General features: G+C 41.8%; 1 protein-coding gene across 5 annotated transcripts in view; it reads right to left on the bottom strand.

Annotated features, from left to right (window-relative positions):
• The window catches only part of dock (SH2/SH3 adaptor protein dock), a 103,743-nt gene that overhangs the window by 20,012 nt on the left and 64,489 nt on the right, over positions 1-19,242 (bottom strand). For 2 of the 5 annotated variants that reach the window (XM_071681646.1, XM_071681647.1), the window contains exons 2-5: positions 11,278-11,638; positions 9,482-9,675; positions 5,767-6,050; positions 2,636-2,812 (exon numbers count right to left, since the gene is read on the bottom strand). In XM_071681646.1, coding sequence (XP_071537747.1) covers positions 2,636-2,812; positions 5,767-6,050; positions 9,482-9,675; positions 11,278-11,306 — 684 coding nt within the window. In that variant the 5' untranslated portion in view covers positions 11,307-11,638. Of the gene's footprint in view, positions 1-2,635; positions 2,813-5,766; positions 6,051-9,481; positions 9,676-11,277; positions 11,639-14,040; positions 14,066-14,468; positions 14,619-19,242 lie in introns of those variants that run through there. The other 3 variants (XM_071681645.1, XM_071681648.1, XM_071681644.1) reach the window with 3 other exon arrangements.

Here is a 19,242-nt window from a genome sequence, read left to right as displayed (position 1 = left end):
GGAAGGTGTGATTCATTTTTTGTCAGGGGAGTGAGGATTTAGATGTTTATTGCATGCTGAGTCATTCCAATGTGTGTGTGTTTTGATAGTGTTGTGTTTAATGAGGGTGTGGAATCTCTCAGTAGAGGTTGGTTAGGTGTCTGTCATGGGTATGCTTTTTGTTTCTAATTGGGGCTGGTGGTTAAGAATTGATCTGGGTGGGATTGGTATAGTGCTGTTGAAAAGAATCAAGTGCTGAACATGTTGTAGGATTGTATTGAGAAGAGCTTTGTTATATTAAGTAGGTGTTGACTATTTTAGATTGCTATGCAGCCATTGAATATTCCAAGTGCTCTTTTTTGTACAATTTGCAGCTCTGTTATATTTGCTTTTGAGAGGCTGGAAAACTAAGAAGGTGAGGCATAGTTTAGAGTGGAGAAGATGCTAAGATTCTTTTTCTTCTCTAAATTTGGTGCCACTTAGTATTCTGAGGGGAATTAGTTTGTATGTTGCTTTCATGTTGATGTTATTGGTGTGGGAAGTAAATGTCATATGTATGCTGTATGTGATACCTAGAATGGTTTGTGTTTTGTTCAGCAGGAGTTATTGTCCATTCAGGGTAACTGGAAGGTGTGAGGTGGATTCATGTCTGTCTGGGGTTAAAAGAGTGATAGAAGACTTCTGTGAAGATGCAAACATTCTGTTCAACAAGAGGTATGGTTCCACTTGTAAAATGCAATGCTGTAAGTTAGATGCCGTTACGGCAGTGTAAGGATGATGTGATATGAGAGGTTGTCTTAATATGAGTTGACATTTACACTGCATTGCTGGAAATAATGGGAGGTTGTGCAAGAAGAGATTGAAGGGAGTTGGAGAAAGAATTGCTCCATGGTGAACTCCACTATTGAATTTAAGTGTTTTATGTTGCAGTCACTGTTAGTGACTCTGACAAGGTGGCCAGCTATAAAACTGACCAACCACTTTTTGTCATTATTGTGGAGGTTGGTATCAAGTCTATCATTTATTGACGATATGTTGGGGTGCATTATACATGACAGCTACAGACTGAGTGTGAATGACTGTGGCCTTTGTTGTCTTTTCCTAGTGCTACCTCAGGCACATGCGGGGGGAGGGGGTTGTTATTTCATGTGTGGCAGGATGGCGATGGGAATGAATAAAGGCAGACAGTATGAATTATGTACATATGTATGTATGTATATCTCTGTGTGTGTATATATATGTATACATTGAGATGTATAGGTATGTATATTTGTGGGTGTGGACGTGTATGTGTATACATGTGTATGTGGGTGGGTTGTGCCATTCTTTCGTCTGTTTCCTTGCACTACCTCGCTAACGTGGGAGACAGCGACAAAATAAATATAAATAAATGAATATGTTGGGGACAGTATCAAATGCTCTGTCGATGTCTACTGCCACTAGTATTGTGTAAGGCAGAGGTTGAGGTTGGTTGAGAATGTACTGTGTGAGCTAGTGTGGATTGGTGTGGAGTGATTTCAGAAGCCATGGTGTGTAAGTGAGAGTGAGATATCTTACTTGATTCTGTCAACATACAGATTTTCAGAGTTTGGATCCTGAAGACAGAAGAGATATAAGACTGCAGGAGGAGGGGGAGATGGGTGGTTTCTATGGTTTTAAGACTGGTATTAGTTGAGCAAGTTTCAAGATGTTAAGGATTTTGCTGTGTAGCCAAGAGTAGTTAAAGATGTCTGTAAGGCTGAAAGCATTCTATTATGAAAGTTTGAGGAGTCATCAGGGCCTATTGCAAGAGTGCATGTGAAATGTGGTTGGGCAGTTGTTTCTGGATGAATTTTGTGTATATTTTTCATGACTTTCCTGCTTAGGGGTAAGGCTGGTTCAAAGTGATTTTTGAGTAGTGTCTTGTATGATTGAATGTTCTATGGAAGAAAGGATATCACAGGAATGGGTCAGATGTGCTTCCTGAGTGGGGGCTAGATTAATGCAGTAAGCTTGGATCTTTTTAAGGTTCACAGAGTTCAAGAAGTGCCAATTTGTTGTTTGCCTTTCAGTGATTAGGTTGGTCAATATGTTATTTAGTTTGGATATGTTCTTTGGCTTTAATGATGATAAGTGGTTCTGTCTGAGCTGATTTCTATGTTCTATGAGGTGTGTAATTTATAAGCATGAGTTACATCTCTCTCTATGTCCAATTGATATGTGCTTTTTGCTGGCTTGGTTAGAGATGATATTGAAGTAAGAGACAGCATTGTCCAGGGATAGGATGCTCTCTTTTCCTGCCTTTGTGAGGTATCATCAAGAACTGAGCCTTCAAGGAAATACCCTGTTTTTAAAACACAAAATGCCAAAGGGGAGAATTTTGTGCCACCGAGCTTCTGATCCTCTTAGTTTCCTCTCACGTCAAGCACGAGACATCTGGGTAGTATTCTTTCTATATAATCCTCTGGGATAAAAACTACAACATGAAGCAATATAAAATCAAACGACTCACTTAATAGTAGTAAATGACTGAAGTTTTGAGGCATAGGCATAATAGATAGATAAATAGATAGATATATAGATAGATAGACAGAGAGAGAGAGAGAGAGAGAGAGAGAGAGAGAGAGAGAGAGAGAGAGAGAGAGAGAGAGAGAGAGAGAGAGAGAGCAATGCAAACCTGTGCAAGATGGGAGTCCGCATTGTGAGCACCACCATTTGTAGCAGGAGGATGTGCACTGTTGCTGGGCCCTGGTGGAGGAAGCTGCCGGGTTTGAGATGGTTCTCGGGACCGTGATGCTCGAGCATCTACCACCTCATGAAGCTCTTGAACATAATTCTTTGGGATAAGTCCAACCTAAAATGCAAAATAATTATGTTTTCAAGCCTGTTCCCAGTAGAAAATTGCTGTGCTAAACACAACACAACCAATACAAATCTGCTATGATATAACATACTTGAGGTTCTCTCAATATTGTATTTCCTGAGCATTAGTGTTTATTTTTCTCTCCTCTGTGCTTACTGTACAAAATATGAAACCTAAAGTACAACTGGATGAATTGAAAAACAGATGAAGATGTGCTTGCATGAATGAATGCGTATTTATATGTATAACTGCAATAACACATGTACATAAAACAAAAAAGCAAGCACACATGCGCACACCACAGTTACTAGATCTTATCTTCATACATAGGAGCACGGATACACAAATCAGAAAAAGTACTCATATAATGCTTCAGTTCAATTATGTGGTAACTGAGGAGGTTAAAAGTGCAGAGTTGAGACAAGACTTAAAGAAGTAATATAACTGTGAAAATTACAAAGACCTATAAAAAATTCTATGGTACCATAAAATAGCAAATGGAGTTAAGAAATCAAGAATCTGGGTATTGTGGTGAAAATTCCTGTGAAATTTACAATGAAGAGATAGAAACATGGGTACCCCTAGCCTCAAAGAGGAAAGGTTAATAAGAAGGGATGAACGGTTCAATAAAAGATGTCAACAAGCAAAAGAGATTTGCTGGGACAAAGATATAGGCAGCAATCCAATCAAGAGTACGTCTCAGAGAGCTAAGTACTGAAGGCTAACATCCTTCTCACACATTCCACTGAGTTTCTGGTTAAACTGGAGTTGCTTTCAACAACTGATTTAAGTCATGCAAGTATGCTTTAATCTTTACTATCATAAAAAAAAGTACTTCCCTTCCATTCCTTGCACTCTAATAAGTATTATGTAAGCACTTCCCTCTTGTTCCTTACACCTTGTATCAAATATGTAGTTCACTCTTGTCCCCTGCACTCCAGTAGGTACCATTTGAATACTTTCCTCTTGTTCCTTGCACTCTAGTATCATTTAAGTACATCCCTCTTGTTCCTTACATTCTACTAAGCTCCCACATGTAATGTGTTTCTGTTGTTCCTTATCAATACAGCACTAAATGAAAAAATCCTCTTCTTTCTCTTCAAGATCTTAGAAAAAATCATTTGAGCTGAGCTGAGGGTCTTAATATATCGTTTGTCCTGAGGGGAGAAGCTAGGAGAATTTTTCAGACCCTACTGTAGAGTGGTCAGTTTACTGCTCACCATTCCTTCTAAAACCTGACATGAGGAATCATAAGATTTGTTTTCTGCACTATTAATGAAAATATACTGAGGTGCTTTCTTGTATACAGAAAAAAGAAAAACCTTTCTTATGTAGTTTATCTTTATTCCATATATCATTCCTGGAATTTTTTTCAGCAAGAAAGTTACTTTTCTTTGTTTATCCATGACTGATATTGACATCATGTCTCAGTTTTCTATCGTTACACAAGTAATCAGCCCATCAATTCTGAACTTAATGCTTTTGGCATTTACTTTATGTAGTTACTTATTTTCTTTGGTTTGTGTTTATCCCTTATTTATGGAACTTAATCCTTTGCATCCACTAACAGTTACTTGCAAGTCTGAACTGGTATCAATACGGCAAGGTAATGAATAATGCTAAGCCCACATATCTAACTGAAGGATCCTTATCTAACTGATGTGATCTACTGATACAATCCTATATGGCCTGCTGTGTGCCTTCTTAACTGATTGGTTTTCTATTTTATATTTGACTATCTCTCTCAGTTGAATTAACTTTAAACCATATCTTGTTTGTATTTCAATGTTACTCCATAGGATACTGCTTCTGTTTTCTTACCTAGAGCATACACTCTTTTTCTTGATACTACCACTGATAATTTTTCCAACAGTGCATGTGTTATACACTTTTTTCATTGGCATAGTTAGAGATGTGATCATGAAGTGTGGTTTGATGTTACATCTTTGGAACATCCAATATATCATTACCGTTCTATTATCATACTTGAACTTCTGGGTTAAATCTCTGTACGTGCAACTTAATCCCTCAGACCTTCCAGTGAAAACACTGAAACTGGACAAGTAATATGAGTGGTTTAGTTACCAGTGATTCCACTAAAAATTGATGAATATTATGAAACAGTTACATGGTAAGCACCCACTGATCTGGGACGTATATTACCGGTACCACCTGCCCGAGTATCAGGATGGTTAGAGACAGTTGCATGGAAAGCCGGCATGGAGATAGTCAAGTTGCACTCCTGTGAACAAGGTAGCTGTCTTTTCTTTCTGCCTCATCCACACATGAACTGCTGGCATTCTGTTCACAAACATACAATATCTCCTTGTCTCCCATTACACTTGACTACATGAGCCTCACACAACTCATTCTTCATCACTAGATTTTCCAGTGGAGAGCACTACTGTTAGCCCTGCCTTTTGACAAAATGGTAGGAGTAACACAAATAGTAGGTAGGAACATTCGGCAGGAGAATTAGGTAGAAGTAGTATGTAGTATGCTGGAACATTCAGGGAGACACAGGTAAAAGTAGTTGGAAGGAACATTAGGTAGGAGCCTCTGGAAACACTGCTCTAGAGTTGCCCTCTGCCAATGACCTGTAAAGGGTGACACTAAAAGCTAAGAAACAACACTAAAGTGCACAAGTTATGGAGACTCTTGCCGTCACCATCCCTTGAGGGAGTTCCTAAAGGGAACAGGCATCAGAGACATAAACAGACAGATAGAGAGAACTGATTCCCAATCTACATCTTTTAAGTTTTAACTTGCAGTACAGAGGGATGTCTCATGAACAGTCTTCTTAATTTCATAATGTTGTCACATATCTGCACATTCCTTTAATCTTACACTGCCTTCCACACACATTCCTCTCTTCATTTTCAGTTTCCTTTGGTTATATTTCCACTTAAGTAATTAAAAACAGTGTTAGAATGTTACTACTGTACCTGTCCTTGCGTGTTCCTAGCCCGGTACCATTCTGGATCAGAAGGTGGCCGGTCTAGTACTTCCATCCTCTCGCCCTTTGTAAAAGATAGTTCATGTTCGTTTTGTGCAGTGAATGAGTAAAGTGCCACCACAACATCAAGCACATTCTCTGCCATGGTGTATGTATGATCCTCTTCAGTAGGTTCCTCTGTGGTGTAGTTGGAAGGGAACCACCCAACCATGTTGTTGTAGTGACCTCGCCACCACCCATCATTGCTTTTCTCAAGGATTAGAACTCTTGTACCTGCAAAATGATAAAACATTTGTCAGTTACACGAGTTATGTTTAGAACTCCTAAACTGGAAATGTGTTAAACTCATACTGAGAATTATTGGAAGCACAGCATCTAAAAGCTGCATTTCTTTTTTTCTCATGACTGACATGGCATGGGCAAATAACATGCCCTGATCAAAGTTATCTTGGGTGAGAGAAAAAGTCAAAGAGAAAGAAAGCAGAAATTAATAATGGCTCTGCAAGTGCTTGTAGACCTGGCTCGTATAGGAAGAAAGGTTATATGAAGGGTAAGGAAAAGAATTCTTATATATTCAACACATGAATATATAATGAGAACTCTCGTATAAGCTGCCATGGAGCAGCAGTTAGCATTGCTGACTACTGACTATCATTCACATGGAGGCCTGAACAAACCCCAGCAGTCCTAGGTAGATGGCTTTTTTTATGATGATGTTATGGTTAACCAAGCTGAAAGCCTTAGTGAAGTCTACGAAAGTGAATACCTCCGAGGTCTTGTGCTTCTCTATCTTGCATTAAATGGAGTCTACGAGGTTGACAAGGCAGAGAGTAGAGGTAGAAGATGTCATGTTTCCAAAATACTGATGGTCTACAGAATAAGCAATGTCAGCACAGACACAGTCAAACAAAAAACTTTCAAAAATGAGACTGGGGATTTGAGTGATTGCAACAGGGCATAATATATTACGAGACTGTGGTGTGATGGATTTTGGTAATGGAAAAACGTATGCTGTCTTCCAAGCAGCGGGGCATTTAGCTCATTTGAGCTAAGCATTAATTATGGCAGCTACCAGAGTAACTAATTTAGGGGAGAATTCTTGTATAGTTTCACTATGAGATCAAAGGGTGTGGAAGAGCATTTTGTTTTAAGGTGCTGAAGGCACTTAGCAAATTAAGATTCCTCTACTGTTTGGGGGAAGATGGGGTTGGTAAGCATGTTGGGATGAAGCTGGTGATGAGTTGTGGTAATCACTGGGATATATTGGGAAAGTGGTTGTTTACTTGATGTGCTGCCTCCTTATTGTTAAGTTGGTCTACACAAGAGACATGGGAGAGCCTTCACTCGTCACAGCCAGTTAGTCCTTTTATTCTATCATACGGATGACCAATTTTGGCCTATTTTAATGCTGCACCCCATCTGGGTAATAAGCCTTCTTGCAGCACGTATTTTGCATTGCATATTGATGTGAAGTTGCTTGCATAGGTCATTAGAGCGAATGTTGAATACTCAATTTCGCTGTTACATGAGCCAATTAATCCAGCGAGTAATTCAGGGAACATCGGCTAAGTGTAGTGTTGCTATATTTTGGGGAAATAAGTGCTGATAGGCCTAGCTGCAAGTTTTTGAATACTTTACATGATTTAAAGATCATCTCCACTTGTCACCTCCGTACAGTGGTGACAAATTACGCACTAAATAAAATTTCTTTTATATAAGTCAGTAAGTAGCAAATAAGTTTTGGTGTCTGCCTGCTTGTGTTTGGAGACAGTCGGGGCAGGGGACCACAACACTGATAATTGAGAGATGCGTGTTTGATACTGCAATTGGGATGTCAGGGTGATGTGATGTGACTGTGAGGTCATCTGTACATGAAAGGACCTTCATGTTGTGGTCTGCTGGAGGTAATGAGAAGTCATGTAGGAAGAGAATGAAGAGGGTACATGAAGCTGTGGTTACAACATTAAATTGTCCATGTCATCTTGGCAACAATAAAAAAATATGTATTTAAAGTATCTATACCAACAACAACTTTATCTTATATTCTTGAAACATTAAAAACAATTAGCACATTTCTTAGCTCTTTCTTACTGTGAGCAGCACATGGATGACATGAGATGTTTAATCCATACCAATGTAAGTTCAGAAATGTGCATTTGTGTCTTCTATACAGTAAGTACATTAGAAGAATTGTATTATAATCACATACAATTTCACCATGTCGAAATCAGTAAGATCCAGCAGTGCAGGTTTTGCAGATGGAACTAGCCAGGGAGATAGAAAGAAAATCATGTTGGTCCATGAAGAAAGTAATAAGCCTGTGGCACAGTTTATATCAAAGGATTACTTGGTATACATCTTAGAAATCTTACTGTGATATAGGTGATACCATACTACCCAATAACTAGTTGGATGACGTCCATAAATTAATATACAGAGCATCCCATTCATTGTGTTAATTGCCCATCATGAGTTTGCTAAGGTCATTTCTATTTTTGGATTTTCGATACAAAATATCTGGAGTTAGAAACAAGAATCCACTTTGTAACTAATCACATTGTCTTGTTCAGTAGGTTTACGTCAAAAACTTGTCCATTTTTCTCTGATAATTTTGCTCTGGGAAGTGTGATGCCTGAATTTTACTTTTTTATGTAAGGTGTTGTAAGTTGTTTGTAACCTTTACCTAATTTTCTAGCTACAGATTCATTTTTTTTCAATTACTAATGATGACCTTTCCTCATTTTCAGGGTAACCTAGCACGATTAAAAATTCGCAGATAATAATACATTCAGCAGTTACAACGTAACTGCTGAATGTATGTAGATATTTAGGTTCACTCTTTTGTACCAGTCTGAGATACAATCTGTTATTATATGTACACAGTTTGGTACCAGGTAGGGTAACTGTTACTGTTGAACAATCTGATGCAAAATTAACTATCAGAATTATCCATCGTCTTTCACACAAATTAAGTCTATAAACCAGTCAAGAGCTCTCCATGGATGATTCATTCTTACTAATGACCTGGGCATTATCATATGCATCTAGAAGTGAGATTAATCTTCTGTCATTGATGGTGGTGGTGGAGTCACATGAATCTGTATCTATCATTTAAATCCCCACTTAAAACAGTAGTTTACACCCAACCCTGTTTTTCTTTTATTCCTTGTGTAAATGTTAACTCATTCTACACAAAATAACCAAATAACTTCTCTTCATTGGTGTTTACTTCCTTCTAAACACTTAATTCTACAACCAGTTTTCTTTGGAAAACTGTTCAAACACTAAATATGAATCTTATCCATCTAAAGGAAAGAAAGGTTTCATTTATTCAATCCTTAAGAAATCTTCACCAAGTAGCTCCTTCCTCTAAATGAGGGATCTAGCATTTTTCATTACATTACTATCACATTACCTTTCATTATGGCACACCACAATAAAAACTATTGTTCACCAAGATTACATGCTGGCACAGATCAACAAGAAAAATGAGGATCATAAGTAAAAAATTCAAATGCACTGAAACAAGGGCAATATGAAAAAAACTGACACCTATTTCTATTATGCAGTAGGCTTCTAGTAATCACGACAAGTATCCTCTGACAACTGGTTCTAGTGATCACGAGTATCCTCTGCCAACTGATTGTCTTAAAAAAAAAAAAAGGTTTTTTTAAATGTCTACAAAAAAAAAATGTAGTCTTTACCTTTAACTAAAGAAAGTTCATCCATCTGCTGTGCTTGGTAGTTGTACTTAACAACTGCCCAGCCAATAGCTTCTGATGGGTCGATGGGCGTATTACCACGCACACCACCAGGACTGTCAACCCCTCGTGTAGGTGTGCCTCCTGTGGAGGGCAAGGTGCGGCTACCTCCACCCTTTTTCACACGCTTTTTAATACTGCAAATGAAAAACATGTACATGTACTTACTTCCCATTCAGGAGAAGAATATATTGTAGATCATACAACAAATATAAATGTGTGGGTCCATACAGGGGAAATACATGGATGACTGATGGTTCATAGTAAAGACCTGTAAAAGGAATGATAGAACTACGAATGATACACATCATGATAAGAAAGCAGGAACAAAGAAACTTTGAGAAGAATGTTGTAAACAACACAGGAGAAAATCTGAACCTCACATACTCCTTAAGAGTCAGATGTCAGTTAAGAAGCACCTACTTAGGCTAAGGGATTCAGAAGGAAGAGTTGTTGGAGGATGATGTAAGAATAGGCAAAATAATGAATAATAACTTCAAAAGCATTTTCACAATGGAAGACATTATAGCCCTAACATCAATGTTATTGAATGGGGAGGAGGATTTAGAAGATATTTGAGATATCTAGAAAACACATCAACAGAATACTAAAAGGTCTTGACCCATAAAAGGCTTGTATGAATGATGAAATTTCATCATGTGCATAAAATGTGTGCTATATAAACTTCTTTAAATACTATTCAAGATGTTGCTGGAGACAGACAGAGTACTAAAGGAATGGAAAAGGGGCAAACATCAAAGATGTTATCCAAGACCTTCTTAAAGGCTCCTGCAGCCTAAGTCTGTGCTATATCCAACAGCAGAGAAACGAAGATTTCCTTGGAGAAATACTAATGACATTAATCACAGTAACATCAACATATAAAAATAATAATAATAATAATAATAATAATAATAATAATAACAATAATAATGATAATAATATTATCATAATAATGATAAAAAATGTTTCTAATAGTATTAATTATGTAATCCTTGACACTACAGACAACAGTTCAACAACCTTGTTACTTTATATACAAAGGGGAACAGTGCATAACTTTTCCTTAAGCCTTATTGGTTTTAAAAGACAGTGAAAAGACATGTAACACATGAAAAATCTTTGATTCATCCAATAGGTCCATGGATCAACCAGACAATCCATGGCTCATCCTGGTGAGCTTAGACCCTGCTGACTATTCCATGATTCCACCAGCTGGTACAAGGTTCAACCAGCTGATCTTGGAATCACGTAGGTGGTATAAGAAAAAACTATTTGGCTCATGACTCAACCAGCTAGTCCAAGACCCCTTCACCTCGTCCAGAACTGAGCCAGCTAGTCAAGAACTGAGAGAGAGGATCTTAATTACTAATACTCTATGAATACTCTAGGTAGTTTAGGACTCATCCACCTGTTCAAAACGAAGGACTTCATTCACAACTCTCACATCTGGTATCAGACTCAACAAGCTGGTTCAACCTTTACCAGCTGGTTCAGGCCTCAACCAATTGGTTTATTCCTCTAGCTGGTTCAGTAACCCTTAAGCCGGACCAGAACTATCATCTGGTTCATGGATCTTATTGCTGGTACCTAAATCAATAAGTTGGTTAAGGTCCCCTTTAGCTTCAAGTCTCCTCCAGTTGGTCCATGATAACCATTTGGTCCACAACTCCTACAGCTGATAGAAAACACTGGCAAGTGGTGTAAGATTCTATTTACTGACCCCTGATGTTACTTACTCTGGCAGGAAGTTCATGACTGCGGCCATACACTTGCTACAGTAAAAGCAGGAAGACGAGAACAAGGTCACACCATCTGCAACTTGAGCTTATCTTGGATCATAGTCGCACCCTCTTCAGCCAAATGATTATCCTGGGTGGTTCCTGCTGGGTCACCACCCACCTGCCCTGCCCACCAATACGCTAGGTGACTCCAGCAGTGGGTGGCTGGCTGAGTGCTTGAATGTGTGTGTGGGTTAACTACAGCACATGGACATCTGTCATCATCTTACGCTACTCACATCCTCTTGTAATGTTTCCTTTGCTCATAAATAACACTTCACACAATCAGTCCTCGTTACTGATACACCTGATTCTATACCTGTAATAATGACCATCTACATTTTTACTGTCTTTAGTCATTTTATATCATCTAAGCAATGCTTTCCAAATTGTCAGCGTTTATCACGGTTTGAAAGTGTTACCATATTTATGTTTCGATTATCAATCAGGTTTTACAGTTAGTGTCTTTTTTCCGGTAAACATCACCAGTGGTTCAAAGTGGACATCAGATCTTCACACACTCTGAGTTACACGCATAAGAAGCTCTTCATAAACAGACAACCCTGATAATCTTCCAACCTCACGAAGCATATTAAGCCATACCGCACGTCAATACATCAGATGTGAAGCCTTACATGACAAAATATTTGTATCAAAATATAGTAGGTTATTTATATTTTCTATTTTCCATCTTAAGACGAATAAGCCAGTACTATACTATAAAGACAATTAACTTTTCTCTAACAACGAAATCTGCAGTGCAAGTTAATACAAATTATACATTAACTCGACTCGAAAACAAACAAGATTTCTTTATCATCAATAATATATCTACGAAGTGAATTATTTCAACATGGACTGAAATTTTTTTAATGTTTCAGAAGAAACTTTTTTCTTTTTCTTTCATACTATTCGCCATTTCCCGCGATAGCGAGGTAGCGTCAAAAGAAACTATAAACATAATATCAAAACAAGAGTAGTGTAATGCAATACACATATTTTATAATATGAAAGAAAGTGAACCATTATTTGTAACTTCACAAGAGATAAGAAAATTCACCCTTTCTCCCCTTCACATGCTAAAAACAAACAAACAAACAAAAAAACGAAGATACATACAACCCTTTTTTGGGGAAAAACACCATCGAAATCTGCAGGTGACTCCAACCTTTCCTATCAGCTTATGTAGCTGCTAAAGCCTTTTCTGAAGTACAACTGGGGTAGTTTTACTTTTATGCATATAGATTAACCATTCATTAGATGAACAACAAAGTCCCCCAACAATCTTCATGTAAAGAAGCTATTGACAAAAAAAAAAAAACAAATAAAAGCACGAGAAAAACTAGCACAAAATTATTCCTGGTAAGCTTCACTGTCCTACAGAAGGTTCGGCAATATACCAGCCAAAACATTAACATTAAAGGTCCTTTAGCATCTAGTATAGTAATACTCAAAACACAGAACAGCTTTTAGCCTTACACCGTCGTGACGCTGCACACAAAGTGGTACGTCCCGAACTTTGCACCCCCTAACTATGGCACTTCCTATCACGCTGTACCACAAAGTGGTACTTCCCGAACTTTGCACCCCCTAACAATGGCACTTCCTATCACGCTGCACCACAAAGTGGTACTTCCCGAACTTTGCACCCCCTAACAATGGCACTTCCTATCACGCTGCACCACAAAGTGGTACTTCCCGAACTTTGCACCCCCTAACAATGGCACTTCCTATCACGCTGCACCACAAAGTGGTACTTCCCGAACTTTGCACCCCCTAACAATGGCATTTCCTATCACGCTGCACTACAAAGTGGTACTTCCCGAACTTTGCACCCCCTAACAATGGCACTTCCTATCTACAGTGGTACAGTCGACACTTGTTAACAAACCCACCCCGCACTCACACTATCCCCCCCCCAAAAAAAAAAACTGATACTACTCACACCATCTAAAGGCACCAGCACTATTCTCAATACAGAAAATTTCCCGACACGAAACACTCTCAACAGAGACGTCAAAACACTGGCAATACTCCAACAGAGACACACAAGACCCATGGCTGACGCAGTTTCAGAACTGAACCATTTCAAAACACGGGGACTGTCATGACTTGACACCACAACTACTACAAAAACTCTTACCTCCACCACGACGAAAAACAAATACCCTACTCTAAAACTGGCAGTATAAGCAGGCGTCTATCTACATCAACACAAGATGGGGAACGAATACCAAAACCCGACTCTAAAAACTGGAACAACTTCAATCATTGGCACTACTTCACACATATCAGCATCACAATAACACTATTCTACACAATGTACTACTGTAATACATCGGCCTTTATGCATCTTTGATTCTACCCTAAAATTATCACTCATCTAATCACAGCATCACAAAATATTAACAATAATCCAAATATTGGCAGTAATTCACCTACGATCAGTAAACAATTCTGTTTACTGCCCTAATACTACGAATACTTTTAATCTACGAAGCCAGTGACATTCTCTCCATACAATAGATTTTTCACACATAAATACAACCATTAATGGCACTAACGTAATACGGGCAATACCTTAGCACTGTACTCCCTAAACACTGGCACCCCAATGAGAACGACATTATTTCGAAGGGTAACACGATCTTAAATACTGATTCATCCCTAACAGCGACCAGGACCTACCCTAAGCACTATTACCATAATATCAGCACTGACCTTGTACGGGCGATCCCCTAACTATGACAATACTCCACCACAAAGCTGACTGTCAACACTGGCACCGAGCTAGCCATACCAGCATCAAACACTGACATCGTCGCTTAAGACTGGCGATGTCACAAAGGCGGTCGAATGCTAAGGCGTCATGTTAAGCGGAATGCGAAGTAGCTGTATGTTAAAGTGTGGTGTGATGGCACAACCATCACCACAACAACGCAGCCAGGGGCCGATTTTCAGCGGGCTATGCAGTTTCCAGGCGGGAATCCCCGCTCTATACGGACACACACACACACGCACACAAAGCCGCGCGCCCCACAGACAAATCACACCAAACGTGAGTGCCGGTCACGGGGAGCGAACGATGGGCGGGTGAAGTGTGACGAGAACGAATGCTGTACACTACAGAGGAAATAAAACGTGTCTACCAGAGGTGCTGGTAGCGAAGGGCGGGCTGGACGGGGAGGCGGAGAGAGTGTGGGGCCGTGTGGCGGGGCTGGCCTGGGTGTGGGCTCAGCGCATTGATCGCTCTCCTTGCTCCCTCCTGCCCCTGCTGCTGCTGCTGCCTGCCTGGCCAGACCCACCCACCAACCCGCCCGCTCGCCCCGCCACACACCCAGGGGAACCATGCTCCCCCAGGCCACACTCACTGTGCCCCCGGGGCGACACCAGGCCCACCGCCTCACTACACGTGCAACGCACCACCAAACGCACGGAAATTCCAGGCCTCACCAACATGAACTTACAGGGGAAACTACCGTAGTCCAACACCCATGTACATATGCTGAGGGAAGACTGGTAGTGAGGGGAGCCACTTGTGATGAAGGAAGGTGGTGGTGGTGGTGGTGGTGATGGTGATGGAAGGGGGTGATGGTGGTGAAGGATGGTGGTAGCGATTAGGAGAGTATTGATGGTAGAGTTGGAGGAAGGTAGTGGTGGTGGTGGTGGTGGTGAGGGGAGATTTAATGGTGGTGTAATAGTAGCGATGGAATGAAATGTGGTAGTGGTGGTGATGATGGAAGGCGGTGGAGAGGTCGTGGTGGTGAAGGAAGGTGGTAGTGTTGAGGGGAGAGGTCGTGATGGTGATGGCAGGTGATGGTGGTGAGGGGAGAGGTAATGGCGGTGATGGGAGAAGTAGTGGTGTTGATGGCAGGTGAGGGGAGAGGTAGTGGTGGTGAGGGGGAAAGGTAGTGGTGGTGAGGGGGAGGAAGAGAGAGAGAGTTAGTGTGAAGGGCAAAGATGGAACACGTGGCAGCATGAGGGATGGGCTGGTGGTGGCAAGGGCAGAGACGGAGCTAGCAGGGAGACGGGGGGGGGGGGGGTATTAGGGATGGGCGGTAGTGAGATAAGACATTAAGTTAAGGGGGGGGGAAGTGGTGATGGGTAGGGATGAACTGTGGGTAGTGTCAGAGAGAAGTGGGCGCTGGAGGGAAACTTTGGCGACATGTTACAAATACGACAAGGCAGGAGAGAAGATAATAAAAGCGAGGAGTGACGACAAATAAGGATAAGGAATAAAAGCAGTAGGAGGGAGGAATGAGCATAGCACGGAGAAGGGGGTGTTGAGATCAAGATGGTAAACTGAAAGATAGTGCGGCAGGTGGATGAATGTAGAAATAGGTAGGCATAAAGATAGTACGAGAATGTATTTCTTTTTTCTTTCTTTTTTTCAATGTCAGCTGAGACGGCACGGGCAGCTGAGACCCTATCAAGGCCATCCCATTAACGCTATATATATAAATCTAAGCCTGAGCCAAGTACCCTAGAGGAGGATGAACAGCTGGGTTGACTGTGGACCGACTACCGCGACTAGAATTCGAACCTATGCGCTCGACACTGGGCGGCCCGTGAATGCGTCACGGTCAGGAACGCTAACTGGGGAAGGGAAGAGGGTATAGTGAAGACCAGGGATGAAGTTTGGTGATGGAAAGTAGCAGAAACAATGAGAGAAGGGGGTGGATAGACACAGTGAAGGGGATGGACTGAGACAGTGAGGGGGAGGGACAGAGACAGTGAAGGGAAGGGATAGAGACGGTGGGGTGGATGGTCAGAGAGAGACAGTGAGGGGGAGGGACGAAAAGAGTGGTAGAGGGATTAAAATGATGAGATAGGGATGAGGGCAGTGAAGGGGAGGAATATAAAGACATGTGTCGATAGTTAAAGGCAGGTACGATGACAGACACAGGAGTGACCTTATATATATATATATATATATATATATATATATATATATATATATATATATAGCTTCCTGCAATAACAGGGAAATGTGGACTCCTTCGGAGTGAGAAGTTCTTTGACAGTCCGTAGTCCCAATGATGTAAGCCTCATCAAATGTGTCACAAGTTTCACGCACATTGTTACTTCAGGGAAGGAGAAACTTGGCAATAACCCAAATACACATTTCCTCTTGGTTATCAGCAAATGCTAGATCACGCGCATCACTGTGACCTTACGGCTATATATATATATATATATATATATATATATATATATATATATATATATATATATATATATATATATATATATATAATTTTTTTCTTCTTTTTTCATAATCATACTTCGCTATCTACCGCGTAGCGAAGAGGCGTCGAAACACATCCTTCACCTACCTGTCTGTATAAGGCACCCGAACCAGGTCTTCCTATCCACTACCCAGCCAAACCGACCTGTCTGTGGTTTCCCGTGACCGCATCACACATGCCCCCTTGTTCAACTCCAACGACGGCATATCGCTGTGATGCGCTCCACCCCTTGCCCTCCTCACACTCTCCAGCATGTTCAGGCCCCGATCATTTTAAAGTAACTTTCACTTTATCCTTCAACCTCCAGTTGGGGTCTTCCCCCTTCTCCTTCTTCCCTCCACTTCAGACATGCAGACCCTCTCAATCAGCCTCTACTTCGTATGTCCAAACCATCTCCAAACGCCCTCAAACGTAAGTCTTCTTACTGCCATACCCTTCCCTTACTCTATCTTTCCTTCCTCACACATCATACTGTCCTCAAGAGAAAGCACACCAAAAAGCAAGACAAGAAAAAAAAATTTAGTAAATCTGGACCGTGGGAGCAACAGGTTGCTGTGTGATGGGTTACAAGGATAAACACAAGAGGAGATAATTGATATAACACCGCAGCGATGATTCACGCTTGTAACAACTAAGGTATGACGGCCACAATCTATCTAAGTTGTAACGTACTATCAGGATCGTTCAGGCAGAGGGGAACATTATCACAACACCACCTAAGCGGGTGATGTTATGTCAGGATGTAGCATCACTTCATAACTCATACTGTACATGTGGTTCCCAAATTCACTTTAAATCTGGACGACTCTTACGGTACATTCTCGTACAACATATACGTTCACTTCGTTATATATATATATATATTCCCCCTACCTCCCCCTACGTCTCGTTACTTGCTGCTAAGAAGCCATCATACCCGAATGACCTAATGCTGTGCTCGCGGGTCGTGCCGTCGCGTTCAGGGGTCGCTCCCGTCGTGCTCATGTGGCTCAACAAACACCCCCCCCCCCCCCCGACCTTGCACACGTCGACCGCCTTACACCTCAGGTACATCGTCTATCTTCCTTGACTTACTGATGCCTCTCCTCATCACCCTTCTCTTCCATCATCTCTCACGGTTGCTGCCAGGCTAAGATCTGTATAAAACCTATCCTCTTCCCACCAGCTCCGCACCAAAGCAGCCGCCACCTTCAACACCTCCACCTCCTCCCAGACCTAGGATACAGTCTCCCCCCCTCCCCACCACACACACACACACACACACACACACACAAATACAAGTGTCACTCACAGGGAGAGAGGCGGGGATTTTTATCAGCGAGATGGTATGGGAGATGGCAGGTAGAAGGACGGCGCATCGTGCCGGTAGATGGGGCGTGCCCGAGCTGAGAGTGGGTGGGCAGGGTACTGGGGAGGTGCGGTGTGTGGGGTGGAAGGCAATATGGCTCCGGAGATGTGTGCGTGGGAGTACTAGGTGATGTGAAGGGTGGGCGGAAGGTAAAGGGTATGGCGGTGTGGGAAGACGACAGTGTAATGTATGATGTGTGGACGAAAAAGTACGGGGATGGTCTGGCCAAGAAGAATGGAAGAGCCGTGTGTGTGTGTGTGGGGGGGGGAGGGGGGGGCTTACACTAAATTAGCAGGTTGTAAAGGGAGACTTGTGTGGTGACAGGGTTATTTGGTGTGGTGAGTGGGAGAGCCAGTGGGTGGGGTGGTGTCCGAACGAGAAGTGGGCACTGTGGTTGATGGACGGGAGGTAGTGGGTGGTGTGGTGCGGTGCGTGAGTGGGATGGGGGTGTGCTAGTGTGAGGGGAAGGATGACTGGTGTCTGGTCCGAGAGGGAGAGCTGTGTGTGTATATGTGAGTCACCTCAACGGTTTACATAAATGAGGAGAAGGGTTGGTTAGTCTACCTACGTGAACTAAACCCCTTGTATACTGGCTGGTCTTGCTACCTAAACTACCCCCTGAATAACAATCGCTAGTCTGGCTTACTAAGCTCCTATACACTGGCTGGCATAGGTATGTGACCAAGCCTCCCTCCCTATCACACCTGCCAGCCTGGCTACGGCACTCAACACTACATGTCAACCCTTGGAGCACCACCGCTCACTCCCTCAACTAGGACACAACACTTGGTGCACCACACAACTCAACCCTTGGAGTACAACTGAACCGCTCCAGTAACACACCAATCAAAATTCAGAGTACCACCAAACAGACACTTGAGTGCAGCACAATGACAACTCCTCCACCATATAACCTTAGTATCTAACAAGCCCCAATCTTTCGAGTGCCACCAATCACCGTAACTAAGCCTCTAGATCACCAAGACTGAACCCCTCTGACTACTGTAGCTCAACCCCACAGAACATCAACAAGAGCACTCCTCACTACCACTACTCAACATCCGAGAGAACCAAGGCCAATAACACCCTCGAGATCAACAACCCAGCCCCTGGAAGACAAGGACCCAACGAGAGGATTACCATATCCTAACTCCCACACGAGACAACGAAAACCCCGGAAATCAAAGCCTGCCTTGGTGCAGTCGCCCTGAAATCTAAATCACACGACACTCATACCATCGTCCAGCTGGGTATCCGGGGGAACCCGGCGAGAACACTCCACTCTCCGTAATAAGAACGACGCTCGTATGACGTTAACTATTAGAG

Source organism: Panulirus ornatus, chromosome 33 (genome assembly GCF_036320965.1).
Source record: "Panulirus ornatus isolate Po-2019 chromosome 33, ASM3632096v1, whole genome shotgun sequence".
Taxonomy (NCBI): domain Eukaryota; kingdom Metazoa; phylum Arthropoda; class Malacostraca; order Decapoda; family Palinuridae; genus Panulirus; species Panulirus ornatus.
Note: the sequence above shows the minus strand (reverse complement) of the source record. Positions and strands in the feature narration are given on the sequence as shown.